Source organism: Scylla paramamosain, chromosome 6 (genome assembly GCF_035594125.1).
Source record: "Scylla paramamosain isolate STU-SP2022 chromosome 6, ASM3559412v1, whole genome shotgun sequence".
NCBI classification, from domain to species: Eukaryota; Metazoa; Arthropoda; class Malacostraca; order Decapoda; family Portunidae; genus Scylla; species Scylla paramamosain.
Window position 1 is genome coordinate 10,969,021 of NC_087156.1, and position 15,997 is coordinate 10,985,017.

The window sequence follows — 15,997 nt, forward strand, 5'->3', positions numbered from 1 at the left end:
AATTTACCGATCCCGAGGGAGGACTACATTAATCTTGTTGAGCTTTGTGTTAAATTTGGTGCCTTGGTGTTAAATTTGGTACACAAAATGATGGGAAGTTGTTAACAAAGATCTCTGTCAGCCTTCGCTATGAGGACTACCTGTTACTGTTGCTGTTGTTGTTGTTGTTGTTGTTGTTGTTGTTGTTGTTGTTGTTGTTGTTGCTGTTGTTGTTGTTGATAGAGATAAGTGGGGGGAAGCGAGAAACGTCAAGCAAGAGTTTGGACAGTATTAAAAAAAAAAGAAAGAAAGGAAGTACAGACTTGATAATCTTGTTTGCGATATATAGTACAGACATGATGCTTACACTATTGCAGAAGGCAGTGGCTATTAATTCAGGTCGCTTGGATTTATACAGGTCGAATGGAGTGAGCACGACTCCTTGCAGGTGTTTTACACATATACATATAAATATATTTACATGCATACAGCATACTCACATACAAACACACACATGCACACACATAAACTCTCACACAGTTACACTCATACACATATACCTTATACTTTTAATATTAATTTATTTATTTATATTTTTTCTTTAGGCTACTCGGCACTGCCGCGCCTTATATACACTGCAAATTGTCAACACTAGTTCCTTCTGTCCAATTACACATCAGTTTTTTTAATACATCTTTAAAAGTTTAGATAGTTTTCGGGTCTGAAAACAATAATACAGATTTTCTCTATAATTACAGCAAGTTAACATTTCATATAACTCTACAATTTATCTACAACATCTTGAGAGAGGGAATTTTTACATGACTTGTATTAAAAATCCTTGGACAACCATCGTTTCTTTATACAAGAATCAGCATCGTCAGCGAGAGTGAAATATCCCTCCGCGCCAAGAGGAGACTTTTAACTCATATATATATATATATATATATATATATATATATATATATATATATATATATATATATATATATATATATATATATATATATATATATATATATATATATATATATCCCTTACATTCTGGATTACAATAACATATATTTTTTCTCTAATTTCTACTGATCTCAAAAATGTATAATATATACAAGGTTTTATTTACAGTTCCTAAAATATTCAAATTCAAGACGTTGTCATTCCTTTAAGGCAGTGGTTCTTAACCCCTGGGGCGTGACCCAAAGTTGGGTCACCAAGCCATTTGAATGGGTCGTCAGAGATATGTGCATAGATTTTTCGCCAACATACCTATCAAAATGTTATCAAAGTATCAATCTTGTGTATAGAATACATATATCATTAACATCTAATGCTTAGCAAATCATAAAGACAGACAATTTAATTGAGGTATAAAAAAAAAAAATCTACTCTTGTCTTTCAAATAGCATTTAAACCTTGAATAAAAGAGCGTTTATAAAGGTATATAGGTCGCCATGGTCAATCTGCTGGACAGGAATTTGGGTCAGCTACAAAATGGAGTTGTTTTATATTCTTATCTAATTTTGTTTCTTTACTCTTTTTGTTCCATGACATCTGCATATATATATAGAGAGAGTCCTTGGTAGTAGTAATATACCGTAAAATGAATTGAAATCCCGCATGATCCTCTATTCAAAACTCGCGCCCTCCAGGCCATCAAGCAAGAAGCGACAGTGTGACAGTGATGAGTGGTGTAGTGTGGATGTGTGCGTCCGTCAATCTTTCGTACCTACGGCTTTCCGTGAGGCGGCTGGAGCAGGAAATCGCCGAGCCGTGGTGCAGAGGTGAGGTGAGTACACTCCTGGCCAGGGTGAGGACGAGGCAGTGACGTGTGCAGTGTGCTGTGCTGCGGAAATCAAGGGATGCGGCGGGACGGTCAGGCTGTCATGGCGGTAGCCTCTCGTGGTCTTGGGTACTGTATGACCAGGACACAAAGCTTCATATTCCATATCGTAGTTGCCGTGGGTTGATATGCACGATGGAAACGTGGAATGTAACTTGTGATGATCAGTGAAGCTTTCATGGCGATACTACTACCATGACTGAAAATTAGGGAACTAGGATTGCCCGGTCAGCTCTCTCTCTCTCTCTCTCTCTCTCTCTCTCTCTCTCTCTCTCTGGAAGCTTATTTGCGCTCACTTTCCTGATGGACTGAGTTTGAATGACCTTAGTGAGGGCAGTCACAGATAATAGTGATGATGAGCCGGGGCTCCACACAGTTCATGGAGAGTAAAACGCGTATTTATGGTCAGGCACTCCATGCACCCATGCCGTCCTGGTGCGCCCTCCCTGTCTGCTGGGTTGTGGGCACGTGTGTGTGTGTGTGTGTGAAAGTTTCATTAGAGTACTTGTAAGTGTAGTGCATAGATTCCGTTTGGTGCAAAGAGCAAGATTTTCGAATTGGAATGATCGTGGCTCATTGCGACTCACGTGCAGAATACTGCGTGACGAGACGAAGCTGCTGATAGTTACTTGTGTTGCAGCTTTTGTTTTTGTATCACATCTTATTCTGTTTTTATTACGTTCTTCTTCCTTAAGCAGTTAACTTCTTCTTGTTTACGTCCAAAAATCGAAAATTCAACCCCCAGCTTTTAAGCATAATTTATAATGATGAACAGAATGTATTAAATTCTTTTATCCAGAACCTTTCAGATCAAGATATTGATTGACAGCTGTCAGTTACTGCAGGACATTTATTTAAAATAATTTTTATTTTTATTTTTAGTGGTTTTAATAGTTAAATAATAAATGACTTGAGGATATAATATTAACGTTTTACTTATATTAATAGTATAACAGCAGGTATTCTGAAATGTTAACAAGTATGTGCTGCTTATAAAACATGAAAAACAGTACAACACACACTAGGTGTGTAACACAAGGCAGAAAATAAAACCAAGGCCTTGCCATGAAAGACAGCAGCATTCATAAGAGGCATTTTTTTTCCCACACCTGCACAAACATTTGGCAACATCAAGGTGTTTATCAAACACTAATGCCTTATAAGACAGAACACATGGTTAGTTGAATTAAGAGATCACACAAAAGTCATCACTATCTTATAGCATACATATATAGTATACAGCAGCACCAAGAGACATTGCAATGTAAGAACATAAGAAATAAGGGAAGCTGCAAGAAGCGACCAGGCTTACATGTGGCAGTCCCTGTATGAAATATACCTACCTATTTCCACCTATCATCCCCATCCATAAACCCGTTTAATCTTATCTTAAAGTTCTCTAATGTCTTGGCACTAACAACATGATTACTGAATCTGTTCCACTCGTCTTCCACTCTTTTTTTTTTTGAGAACCAATTTCTTCCTATCTCTTTCTTAAACCTAAATTTTTCAAGCTTGAACCTGTTATTTCTTGTTCTATCCTGGCTGCTGATCCTAAGAATTTTGCTTACATCCCCCTTGTTACAACCCTTGTACCACTTAAAGACTTCTATCAAGTCCCCTCTTAACCTACATCTCTCTAAAGAATGTAAATTGAATAGCTTCAATCTTGCTTCATAAGGAATACTCCTCATCCCCTGTATCCTTTTAGTCATTCTCCTCTGTACTTATTCTAATAGACCTATATCTTTCCTGTAATGTGGGGACCAGAACTGCACAGCATAGTCTAGATGAGGTCTGACCAGCATCAAATATAACTTTAATATTATTTCGGGCCTTCTACTTTTAACACTCCTAAAAATGAATCCTAATACCCTGTTTGCCCTGTTTTTGGCCTCTATGCATTGCTTTCCTAGACAGAGTTCAGAGCTAACTATAACTCCTAAGTCTTTTTTTGTACCCTGAACCTACCAGAGTTTAGTTGTTTATTGTGTAGCTACTGTGTGGGTTTCCTCTACCTACACTAAGTACTTTGCATTTGTTGATATTAAACTGCATTTGCCATCTGTCTGTCCATACATTCATCCTATCTAAATCTGCCTGCAAGGTGATGGCATTCGAAACTGACCTAATTAATTTACTTATCTTTGTGTCTATCTTTGTTACTAACATCAATAATTCCACTATCCAAGTCATTGATATATATTAAAAACAACAGTGGCCCTAATACTGATCCCTGTGGCACCCCACTAATTACGTTACCCCATTCGGATTTAGAGCTGTTTATTATAACTCTTTGTTGCCTGTCGCTTAGCCATGGCCTTAGCCAGCCTAACACCTTCCCATCTATCCTGTGTGCCCCAACCTTTCTCAGTACCCTCTGATGGGGTACCTTGTCAAAAGCTTTACTAAAGTCCAGATATAAGATATCATAACTATCACCATTATCTACTGCGTCATACACTTTAGTGTAAAAACTTAACAAGTTTGTCAGGCGAGACTTCCCCTTCATGAAGCCATGCTGTGACTGATTTATCAAATTATGTTTGTCTAAATGCTCCCTAATGTTCCTTGTTATTATTGACTCCAATATTTTACCTACAACAGAAGTTAAGCTGACAGGTCTATAATTGGATGCTAAAGATTTATCTCCTTTCTTAAAGATGGGTTCTACATTAGCCTGCCTCCACATTACTGGTACCTCACCTGACTCACGTGATTTCCTAAAGACAGAAACTAATGGGTCACTAATAAACTCTTTACATTCCTTAAGTACTCTGGGATATATTTCATCTGGTCCTGGTATCTTGAGCTTTTTTAACCTATCTCCTGTTCCACAATCTCCTTAGTTATGGAAATATCTGTCAGCTTCTCATTCTCATCTGCTGGAAACATCTGTTCACTATTTGGCATATCCTGCATGTTTTCCTGGGTGTAGACAGTTAGAAAATACTCATTCAGAATTTTACTAATCTCCTTCCCAGACCTAACCAGCTCCCCATCTACCTAGCTGTATTTACCTAGTTGTGAAATACAGGACAAGAGCCACACTAGGCTCGTGCTGTCCCATCTCCATATCGACTTTTATCTAGATTTTCTTTAAATTTATGAATTGTCTTTGCACACAGTCTCTTCTGCAAACACTCCTTTTCAATTTCCTTCCATGTCCTCTTGTGTCTCTCATATCTGGTATCATGAGGTCTTCTCTGTCCAAGTTTTCCATTCCTTCTAATATTCTATATATTGCTATCAAATCACCTCTTACCCTCCTTTTTTCTAGTGTAGTCAGGCCCAATCTCTTCAACCTTTCCTCATAACTATACTCTCTTAAGGTTGCAGGGATTTTAGTTGCAGCTCTCTGGATTCTTTCTTTCTTGTTTTTCAAACTTGGCAACCACACTGATGCTGCGTACTCCAATCTCGGACGTATCATCTTTGTTATCATTTTTTTTATCATATCTTCATCAATATAAGAGAATGCTATCTTGATGTTTCTCAGCAGATTTTATGTTTCTCCTATAATTTTATTTATGTGCTTTCCAAATGATAAATTATCAGTAATAATTACTCCTAGGTCTTTTTCTTTTGATTTTATAGAGATTTCCTCATTCCCTAAGTAACAGTTGCCAACTGGTCTTCTCACACTTTTCCCAAACCTCATCACACTACATTGTTTAGCATTAAACTCCATGTTCCACCTCAATGACCATTCATTAACCTTAATGAAGTCCTCTTCATTTTTTACTTTTCTCATAATCTTAGCGTCATCAGCAAAAAGGTTCATGTAACTTTCTACACCTTCTGTCATATCATTTACATAAACTGTGAACATAATAGGTGCAAGTACTGAACCTTGTGGGACTCCACTTTATTACTGTTCTCCAGTTCTACCTGCTGCCTTTAATTACTGTCCTCATTTCTCTGTTCGTCAAAAAGTCAGTCATCCACTTTAACAGCGATCCAGCGAGTCCTCCAATTTTTTTCCAATTTCCATATTAGTCTTCTGTGCGGAACTTTATCAAATGCTTTTCTCAAATCTAAGTATATGCAGTCGAACCATCCATGTCTCTCTTGCACTATATCTATTACTATTGAGTAGAAACTTATCAAATTTGTAACACAAGATCTTCCTTTTCTGAAGCCAAACTGTTTCTCTGTTATCACTTTGTTGTCTTCTAGGTATTTCACCCATCTGTTCTTGATAATCTTTTCACAAATCTTTGCCACCACACTTCTGAGTGATACAAGTCTATAATTTAATGGATCTTCTTTACTTACGGTCTTGTGAATTGCGGTAATATCCTCTGTTTCCAAACTATGCGTACTCTTCCTTTTACCAGGGTGGTGCTAATTATATTGTGCAGCACTGAGACTAATTGTGAGCTACACTCTTTTAAAATCCAACTTGATGCACCATCAGAACCCATTGCTTTCCTTACATCCAGGTCTTCCAACATAATCTTTACTTCTTCTACTGATGTTTTAATCTCCTTTAGGTTGGTCCCTTTTTCTAATGCTGTCTTCTCACCTCTGAAATCATTTTCCTTAGTAAACACAGAGTGTAAGTATCTGTTCATCTACCTCCTCTGGGTCATCCACTGTCTCTTCTCCAGCTTTTACCATGCTTATTTCATCTTAACTCTTTAATTTTCCATTGATGAATTTATAAAATAATTTTGGTTGGTCTTTACATTTCTCCACAACATTGTTTTCAAAATTTTTCTGATCATCTCTGTGAGTTTTGACATTCGTTCCTCTTCCTTATCTTTTTTCACTCTTCCTTATGTAATTGTTCCACAGGTCCAGTCTCTTGTTTTTCTTCCACTTGTTCCATGCCTTTTCTCTCCAATCTAGCTGTCGCACATCTCCTGTTGTACCAATCCTTTTTGAAAAGGTTCTCTGTTGATCTTTTGGGTACCCATTTCTCTACTCCTTTATTATAAATACCCAGGAAAACTGTCTACTTTTCCTCTATGTCCTTTTGAATAACCATGTTCCAATTCACTTCACTGAAATACTTCCTAAGTTATCCAAGGTTAGTCTTGCTGTAGTTTAGCCATTCTCTTGTGTGGTCCTCTTTCCTTATACTGAGGTTATTATCCATAACTGTGAACTGAATCAGCACATGATCACTTTTTCTTATTGGGTTTATGTATTTAAGGTCTTCTACTATTTCTTGTTCCTTGGTGAAAATTAGATTGAGCCTTGAAGTTGCTTCATTTCTCCCAAATCTTGTGTCATCTGTAACCCATTGTGTCAGGACATTTTCAATAGCCAGGTCTAGTAGCTTGTTCCCCCATGATGACTCACTGCCTTCTGTGGTCCAGTTCTCCCAAGATATCTCTTTACAGTTAAAGTCCCCCATCAGGATTATATCATCATTTTCCTCAAGCAGCTCTGTCAAACATGTCCTTGTGTCCTCAAGCATTTTCTTATATTCATCCTCTCTCCAAGAGTTGGAAGGGGGGAACACAAGTCACCACAACGTTATGGTATCTTCCAATATTCTGTCTTAAGCTTATTTTCAATACTTCTGCCTCCTCCATCACATATGTGACAGATTCCACTAGTAAATTCTTCCTAACTAGAAGCATCACACCTCCTCGCTGTTTATTCCTTCTATTTCTCATCCAGAGGTTGTATTTTCCTTCACCAATATTTAGTATATCCCCTTCACTTGCCAGTTTAGGTTCAACGATTCCCACGATGTCCGGTTTTTCCTCTTTTAAATAGTCTTCTAGTTTCAACACTGCTGACATTAGTCCATTTATGTTTGTGTATGCTACTTTTAGTCTTCCCCTGCCCCTATTTGCTGCCTTTAATGGACCTATAGTATCCTCATTCTTCATCCAGTATACCTGATAAAATCCCTTGGGGTCTGTCTTCGCCTGGCTGGCTACCTTTAATTCATAATTGCCCTTAGCTTTGCTCGTTAATCTCCTGACTATTCTAACTAATTCATTATATTGTGGCCTTAAAACCTCTTCACCTGTCCTTAATCTCTTATATATACTTCTCTTCCGTTCTATATAATGTTTTAACCTAGCATTCATCAATTTAGAGTCATTTTTCTGTGATCTTATTGCTCTATACAGGATGTTTGCTAGCTGTCCTGTATGCAGTTTGTCTGTGAAATATTTATACAACTCATCTAAATTTACTTCACTTAATCCCCTCATCTTGGCCCCTTCCATCCTCTCCACTCCCTCATCTACTCACCTTGACCTCACTTCTCCCATTTCAGCATGACCTGACCCTTCAACATACACCTATCTCCCTCTCTCTCTCTCTCTCCTCGTTCCCTTCCGGACACATCTTCCCTCCTCTTGTCCTACACCCTCACATCTCACCTCACCTCTCTCATCCTGCCTTATCTCTCTCAACTCCGTCCCGGTCCTGACCTCACCCTCCATCCATTGCCAGTCAACTCCTTGGAGGTACCTTTTTAATTCCTCAAAATCTGCTCTCCTAAAGTCAGGTGTTTTTCTAGTGTTTTTGCTTTTAAAAGTGTCTTCCCATTTTAATTTGTACCTAATTTCCCAATGGTCACTGTTGCCTAGCTGTCCACCAACCTCTATCTCCATGACTGCCTCCTCCCTGTTAGTAAGAATTAAATCTAGAATATTGTTCCCCCTTGTGGGTTCTATGACTACTTGTTTTAAAAAAGATTATCCTGAATTACCTTTAGAAATTCCTCTGCTTCCTTGTCACCCACCATCAGGCTCCAGTTGATATTCCTAAAATTAAAATCTCCTATCACACATACCTGACTGTGCCTTCCTGCTCTGTTTATTACCTGCCACAGTGAGGTGTTAATTTCCTTTGTACTGTTTGGTGGCCTGTACACTACTCCCAGTACTACTGACTGTGATCCTTCCTTAATATCTACCCATATCAACTCTGTTTTGAATGTACATCAGGAGGTAACGGAGTCAGCATAGCAAGGCTACACCACCTAACAGAGAACGCAAAGACTTCCATATCAGAACAAATGACATGGCAACTCAATACTGCTTACAACAACAGCCACAACAACAACAACAACAACAACAACAACAACAACAACAACAACAACAACATTGAAGTAAAGATATACAGTGGGCATATGGCAGCTAAAGATATAGTGTTAATAACATGTAGCTAACTAAAGAAAATTTCAGAGAAGAGAAGCATTTGTCACCACAAAGTAAACATGCAGAATTTAAATAATTCCTGCATATGCTGTAACAAACAGCACAAAACCTGATGAAATGCTACATTACATGAAAAAAATAAGAGGACTGATATCAAATGTTACTGTAAGATATATCTAAAATTACATATATTGTGAGAAAATACATTATGATAGATATCTTATATATATATATGAATAATGCATCATGATAAAATGAAGAAAACATTATATGCAGGAGAAAATACAGCATCCTGAGCTTGGACATGGGACATGCAATGAGACAGTAGGACAAGAGCAGAATAGTTTGCAAGAATACAGTGAAAAGAAAAAGAAAAACCCTTAGAAAGGAATTTTGTGCACACATCTGTGTACTGTATGCAAGTTTCCTATTCAACTTTTCATATTTACTTCTTCCTATTTCCTATTTAGGGACATAAAATACTCCAAGTCTGATTAAAGTAAAGCTTTTGGTTAGTTGCTGAAACACATGCAGAAGCAACACAAACTTATGACAGGTAAAGAAAATACACTTTTTTCCTCATTGGGGAATGAAAAGGCCACCTAAATCACAAATCTAATCTGCCTCACTGCTGCTGTCTAACTGATGGCTGGTATCTGACAAAATATCCTTGTCATGTGACATTCATGAGGCTCAAAAATCTTCTTCAGGCACAGTCAGTTACATGGAAAAGATTATGAGCTAGAAGTAGCTGATGCCATCACTATATCTTCACATTTAGAGTCAGGAACAGAAGTCAATGGGTAATCCAAGTCTTAATCTTGTCAAGGAAGTGTGGTTCATCCAATTAATAACTAAGGTAAGGGAACTGAACAAAGACCAGTCGTGCCACAGCACCTGAAGTGCTGTCTTGTTAGAGTGTGTGAATGGCAATTTCCATAATGTTCTTGCATTCCTTGCAAATTTTACAGATTTAGCAATAAACATCATTAAAATGAAGAGTAACTAAACTATTTCAATAATGAAAAGGATCTATGCACCTGATATATATACCTATACTGCAATAAGGACAGCTTTTTGTCCCAGTAAGCCTACCACAGAATGTGTCTATTCTGTTCATTACTTGAAAATCCTACACATGTTGATTTTACTAGTTAGGAGCAAGTCTCATATTTTAGCTGATGATCATTCAAAATTCAGCATTTAATTATATTACCCTGCATGTACTTTACTTTTCTCCTTCAAAACAGTGTTACTGAGTCTCATCAAAAGATTCGGTGAATTGTACGAGAAACGGATCCATTCGCCATTGACGGCAAACATGCCAAGATTCTAAGAGAAGAACATTGTATTCCCTCTTGGTCAGAGAAAGAAAAAAAAAGTGCAGTTACTCTAGTATCAATGTCTTAAACCTAATGAACGTGTCATCACACTCTGCGTAATATCAGTCTTTCCCAGATAAAAGGAATATCCTAAAAAAAACATTTCCATTTTTCATTAGTTCTCTAATCACAAAAAAAAAAAAAAAAAAAAATGCATGGTTTCCAATTTTCAAACTTTTGTCTTGTTAACCAATATCCTTGCCTCCAACAATGGAATCAGAAACCTGGTCAAAATTAAACAAATCTTTGATGGTACTCATTACATAAGATATATTGCCTTAAAGTAACTTCCTTTATAGGACTGCCAGAGTTTGTTGCTCCTGCTAACAAAATGTTTCTCATTGAGAAATGCAGTGCATGCTGTAATCCTCTAAGGACTGTGATAATATACTGCTACAGCAAGCTGCCTCCTCTGCTTCCTCCTCCTCCTCCACTGTCTCACTAATCAAAGCATATCACTGATGTCCTTTGAAAAATTACAGCATCTTGGGAGGCAGAAAATCTGCTGGTCTTTGCATCAATTGCTGTGGTATTGTGCTGGTCTTCCTTCCAGATTGCTGGACTGTCTTGTGTGGTGTGGATGGTGTCCCTGTAAATATGGAAATATGGAATATGTTTGCATACTTTGTATTATTATTATTAACATACTAGTATATGCATTTATTTTCTTGAATAATGCTATTACCTCTGTTAGTAACAGAATAGGTTAACAGCTTTTCTGTTTCTATCTCACCTCTGCCATCTTAAACTTTTCCTATACCCACAACAACTGTCCTCTTCAAGTGATTAACAGCAATTATAAACCTTATATACAGTCATTATTCCCACCACATCTTTTCCTTGCCAAAAACATCTTATAATACTTGTTCACATTGCTCATCACAGTTAACATGCTTGACTCTGATGAGCCAGTTGTGTCTCCTTTCCTGCTGTAAGCCACTTTACCGCAATACAGTCTGTAAAAAGAACCATTTTGTTAACTAGAAAGCAAAGATTGGACAAAATAAAGTTATAAATATTGTGAAATATTAGCATATAAAGAAATGTATGATTGTGTATGGACAAATGGTGAAAGAAGATAGGACTTGTTAGTAGTGGAGGCAGAAGTTGATTTATTATATTCTCTTTATTCATATATTCATATTTATATTCATATTCATATTCATATTCAAATTACTGTTTATTTTTGTTTATTTATTCATTTTTTGGGGGGGGAGAAAAATAACCCCATGATTTCTTCCTATCTGTTTTTAATTTTAGCCTGATAAATTTAGATTTGAAGAGAGGGAGTGGTTCTCAAACAGTGGTAGATGACAGGAGTAGGCTCTGTAATTAGGTTGTTTGTACAGAGTCAACAGGGAGCTTGAAAAGAAGATTAGACAGATTTATGGATGGGGATGATAGGTGGAAATAGGTAGATATATTTTATACATGGAATGCTATGTGTAGCCCTGATGGCTTCTTGCAGATTCCTTTTTTTCTTACTTTCTTAGAAAATGGGTTAGATAATAGTGAAAATTATGAGATTGCTGAATGTTATCTGCTAGCAAATATGTATATACTGAAATGAAAGCTCATCATATAATGTAATATAGTACATACAGTGTATAGGTTCAGTATGGTTGTGAATGTTATTAATCAATATTTAGGATCTGTTGTTTATGATGTTTATGACATCATGAATGTCATTTAACCACATTTACCACAACTAAATTAAACATTACCAGTTATAACACAGTTGTGTAGTCACAGAAATGCTGCGGTACGTGCCTGAAGTTTGTTTATCTGCAGGAATTGGAGCTTCATTGTTCAGCAGATGTGTTGTGCTGCTGGTATGCTTGAACTCAAAATTTTCCATGTGGACAGACTGCTTGTGCTCCACACATAGCTTTCCCAAGACTTGGAGCCATTGCAATCACCTGGAATCATATTTAATTAAACTGGTAAATTCTTAATTAAATTCTGAAAATATAATGAAAATATTTTCTATAAGATAAAGAAACAATGAAAACTTGGTTCATATTCATATTTCAAGAAGCAGTAAGGGAAAAGAATTTGCAGCCAGACAGATGCCCAGAAATAGTTTTACCCACTCATAGGCTATGTTGGGGTACACACATATATATTGACACCAGCTCCCACATACCAGGTTTGCTTATTCATGTAATGCCAATCATACATAGTCAAGGAGGAGGCAGTAGACACCTGCCGAAACGATAATTACTCCCAGTGAGGTCTAAAGCACTGTTCAGGGGGTGCTGTGAACTTATCATTAAACCCAGCTGTGACCTCACTGAACGTTTCCCTTTGTGTCTCACAAGACAAGGGGGAAGTCACAGCTTGCCCTCTAAAGACAAATCTCTTCCTCCACACACCCTTCACTCAAATATTTCAAAATGATTATGGCGACTCCTACACCAGCCTTGGAGTCCCCATCTAGGGAGGGGACCATAAATGTCCCCAGGTCGGACTGCCTTTCTGTTGACAACCCTAAGTATCTTGACACCCCCCCTCAACTTTTTCTTCATTAACTTTTGCAATATTCGCAGTCTAAGATCTATTTTTTTATCTGTAGAACACCTCCTCTCCTCTTCTAAACCTCATCTTTTCCTCACTGAAACTCAGGTGTCTGAGGCAACTGACAGTATCCCCTTTTCTGTTCTCTCCTATTCTCTCTATCCTCATTTTCAATCCAAAGCTGGATATTGCGTTTATGTGCGCAATGACTTAACCTGCTCTCATGCCCACGCTCTTGAATCTTCCGAGTTTTCCACCATCTAGCTATGACTACAGAGTCACTCTCATACTAAATTTATCTGTGCTGTATACCTCTCTCCTAGCTCCTCTGACTATAAGAAATTCTTTGACTACATAACTTACAAAGTGGAGCACATTCTGACCCTCTTCCCTTTTGCAAAGATCTCCATTCTTGGAGACTTCAATGTTCACCACCAGCTTTGGCTTTCCTCTCCCTTCACTGACCATCCTGGTGAACTAGCCTACAACTTTGCTATCCTCCATGACCTAGAGCAATTGGTGCAACACCCTACTCGTATTCCTGACCGTCTTGGAGATACGTCCAACATTCTTGACCTTTTCCTGACCTCTAATCCTTCTGCTTATGCTGTCACCCTTTCTTCTCTGTTGGGCTCCTCCGATCACAATCTCATATCTTTATCTTGTCCTATCACTCCAATCCCTCCTCAGGATCCCCCTAAGCAAAGGTGCCTCTGGCATTTTGCCTCTGCTAGTTGGGGGGACCTGAGGAGGTATTTTGCTGATTTTCCTAGGAATGACTACTGCTTCCGTGTCAGAGACCCGTCTTTGTGTCCTGAGCATGTGGCATGTGGCATGGAGGCGTACATTCCTCTTTCTTTTTCTCGACCTAAACCTTCCAAACCTTGGTTTAACACAGCTTGTTCTCGTGCTATACATGATAGAGAGGTGGCCCACAAAAGGTACTTAAGCCTTCCATCACCAGAATCTCATGCACTTTATATTTCTGTCTGGAACCATGCCAAGTCTGTTCTCCAACTAACGAAAAACTCCTTCATTAACAGAAAGTGTCAAAACCTTTCAAGATCTAACTCCCCTCGTGACTTCTGGCATCTAGCCAAAAATATCTCCAATAACTTTGCTTCTTCTTCTTTTCCCCCTTTATTTCAACCAGATGGCACCACTGCTATCACATCTATTTCTAAAGCTGAACTCTTCGCTCAAACCTTTGCTAAAAACTGTACCTTGGACGATTCTGTGCTTGTTCCTCCCTCTCCTCCACCCTCTGACTACTTCATGCTACCTATTAAAATTCTTCGCAATGATGTTTTCCATGCCCTTGTTGGCATAAACCCTCGGAAGGCTTATGGACCTGATGGGGTCCCTCCTATTGTTCTCCGAAACTGTGCCTCCGTGCTTGCACCTTGCCTAGTCAAACTCTTTCAGCTCTGTCTGTCAACATTTATCATTCCTTCTTGCTGGAAGTTTGCCTACATTCAGCCTGTTCCTAAAAAGGGTGACCGTTCTAATCCCTCAAACTACCGTCCTATTGCTTTAATTTCCTGCCTATCTAAAGTTTTTGAATCTATCCTCAACAGGAAGATTCTTAAACATCTATCACTTCACAACCTTCTATCTGATCGTCAGTATGGGTTCCATCAAGGCCGCTCTACTGGTGATCTTCTGGCTTTCCTTAGTGAGTCTTGGTCATCCTCTTTCAGAGATTTTGGTGAAACTTTTGCTGTTGCTTTGAACATATCAAAAGCTTTTGATAGAGTCTGGCACAAAGCTTTGACTTCCAAACTACTCTCCTACGGTTTCTATCCTTGTCTCTGTAACTTTATCTCGAGTTTCCTTTCTGACCGTTCTATTGCTGCTGTGGTAGACGGTCACTGTTCTCCTAGATCTATTAACAGTGCTGTTCCTCAGGGTTCTGTCCCGTCACCCACTCTCTTCTTATTATTCATTAATGATCTTCTAAAACTAAATTTCTTGTCCTATCCACTCCTACACTGATGCTACCACCCTGCACTTTTCCACATCTTTTCTTAGACGTCCAACCCTTCAGAAAGTAAACATTTCACGGAGGGAAGCCACAAAATACTTGACTTCTGATCTTTTTAATATTTCTGATTGGGGCAGAGCAAGCTTGGTATTGTTCAATGCCTCAAAAATTCAATTCCTCCATCCATGAACTCGACATAACTTTCCAGACAACTATCCCCTCTTCTTCAATGACACTCAACTGTCCCCCTCTTCTACACTGAACATCCTCGGTCTGTCCTTTACTTATAATCTGAACTGGAAACTTCACATCTCATCTCTAGCTAAAACAGCTTCTGTGAAGTTAGGTGTTCTGAGATGTCTCCGCCAGTTTTTCTCACCCTCCCCAGCTGCTTACTCTGTACAAGGGCCTTATCCGTCCATGTATGGAGTATGCTTCACATGTCTTGGGGGGTTTCACTCATACTGCTCTTCTAGACAGGGTGGAATCAAAAGCTTTTCGTCTCATCAACTTCTCTCCTCTAACCGACTGTCTTCAGCCTCTCTCTCATCACCGCGATGTTGCATCTCTAGTTGTTATTTTCATGCTAACTGCTCTTTTGATCTTGCTAACTGCATGCCTCCCCTCCTCCCGCGGCCTGCTGCACAAGACTTTCTTCTTTCTCTCACCCCTATTCTGTCCACCTCTCTAACGCAAGAGTTAACCAGTATTTTCAATCATTCATCCCTTTCTCTGGTAAACTCTGGAACTCCCTGCCTGCTTCTGTATTTCCACCTTCCTATGACTTGAATTCCTTCAAGAGGGAGGTTTCAAGACACTTATCCTTCAGTTATTGATTACCGCTTTGGACTCTTTAATGGAACTGGCATTTCAGTGGGCATTTTTTTGTTATTGGATTTTTGTTGCCCTTGGTCAGTGTCCCTCCTACATAAAAAAAAAAAAAAAATACAACACGAATTAATATACACATGGTACTTCCATCCTGCCTCAGTAAAAATGGACATTTACCTGATGTTCTCTACTCGTGTTTCACACCACATTTTACTTGAAATTATTTGAACATGCTAGATATCTTGACATGAAGGACGTTCCTGTTATATTCAATTATTACACACCCACCACGGTGTTTCATTCAAGCAATAGTTGTGGCTGGCAGCGTCAG

The 15,997-nt window shown here is 38.4% G+C and overlaps 1 protein-coding gene across 5 annotated transcripts in view; it reads left to right on the forward strand.

Annotated features, from left to right (window-relative positions):
- The first annotated feature begins 1,561 nt into the window (after positions 1 to 1,561).
- The window catches only part of LOC135101304 (circumsporozoite protein-like), a 142,742-nt gene continuing 128,306 nt past the window's right edge, over positions 1,562 to 15,997 (forward strand). Inside the window, exon 1 of one of the 5 annotated variants that reach the window (XM_064005103.1) lies at positions 1,562 to 1,765. In XM_064005103.1, coding sequence (XP_063861173.1) covers positions 1,661 to 1,765 — 105 coding nt within the window. In that variant the 5' untranslated portion in view covers positions 1,562 to 1,660. The remainder of the gene's footprint in view (positions 1,766 to 15,997) is intronic. The other 4 variants (XM_064005107.1, XM_064005106.1, XM_064005105.1 and 1 more) reach the window with 4 other exon arrangements.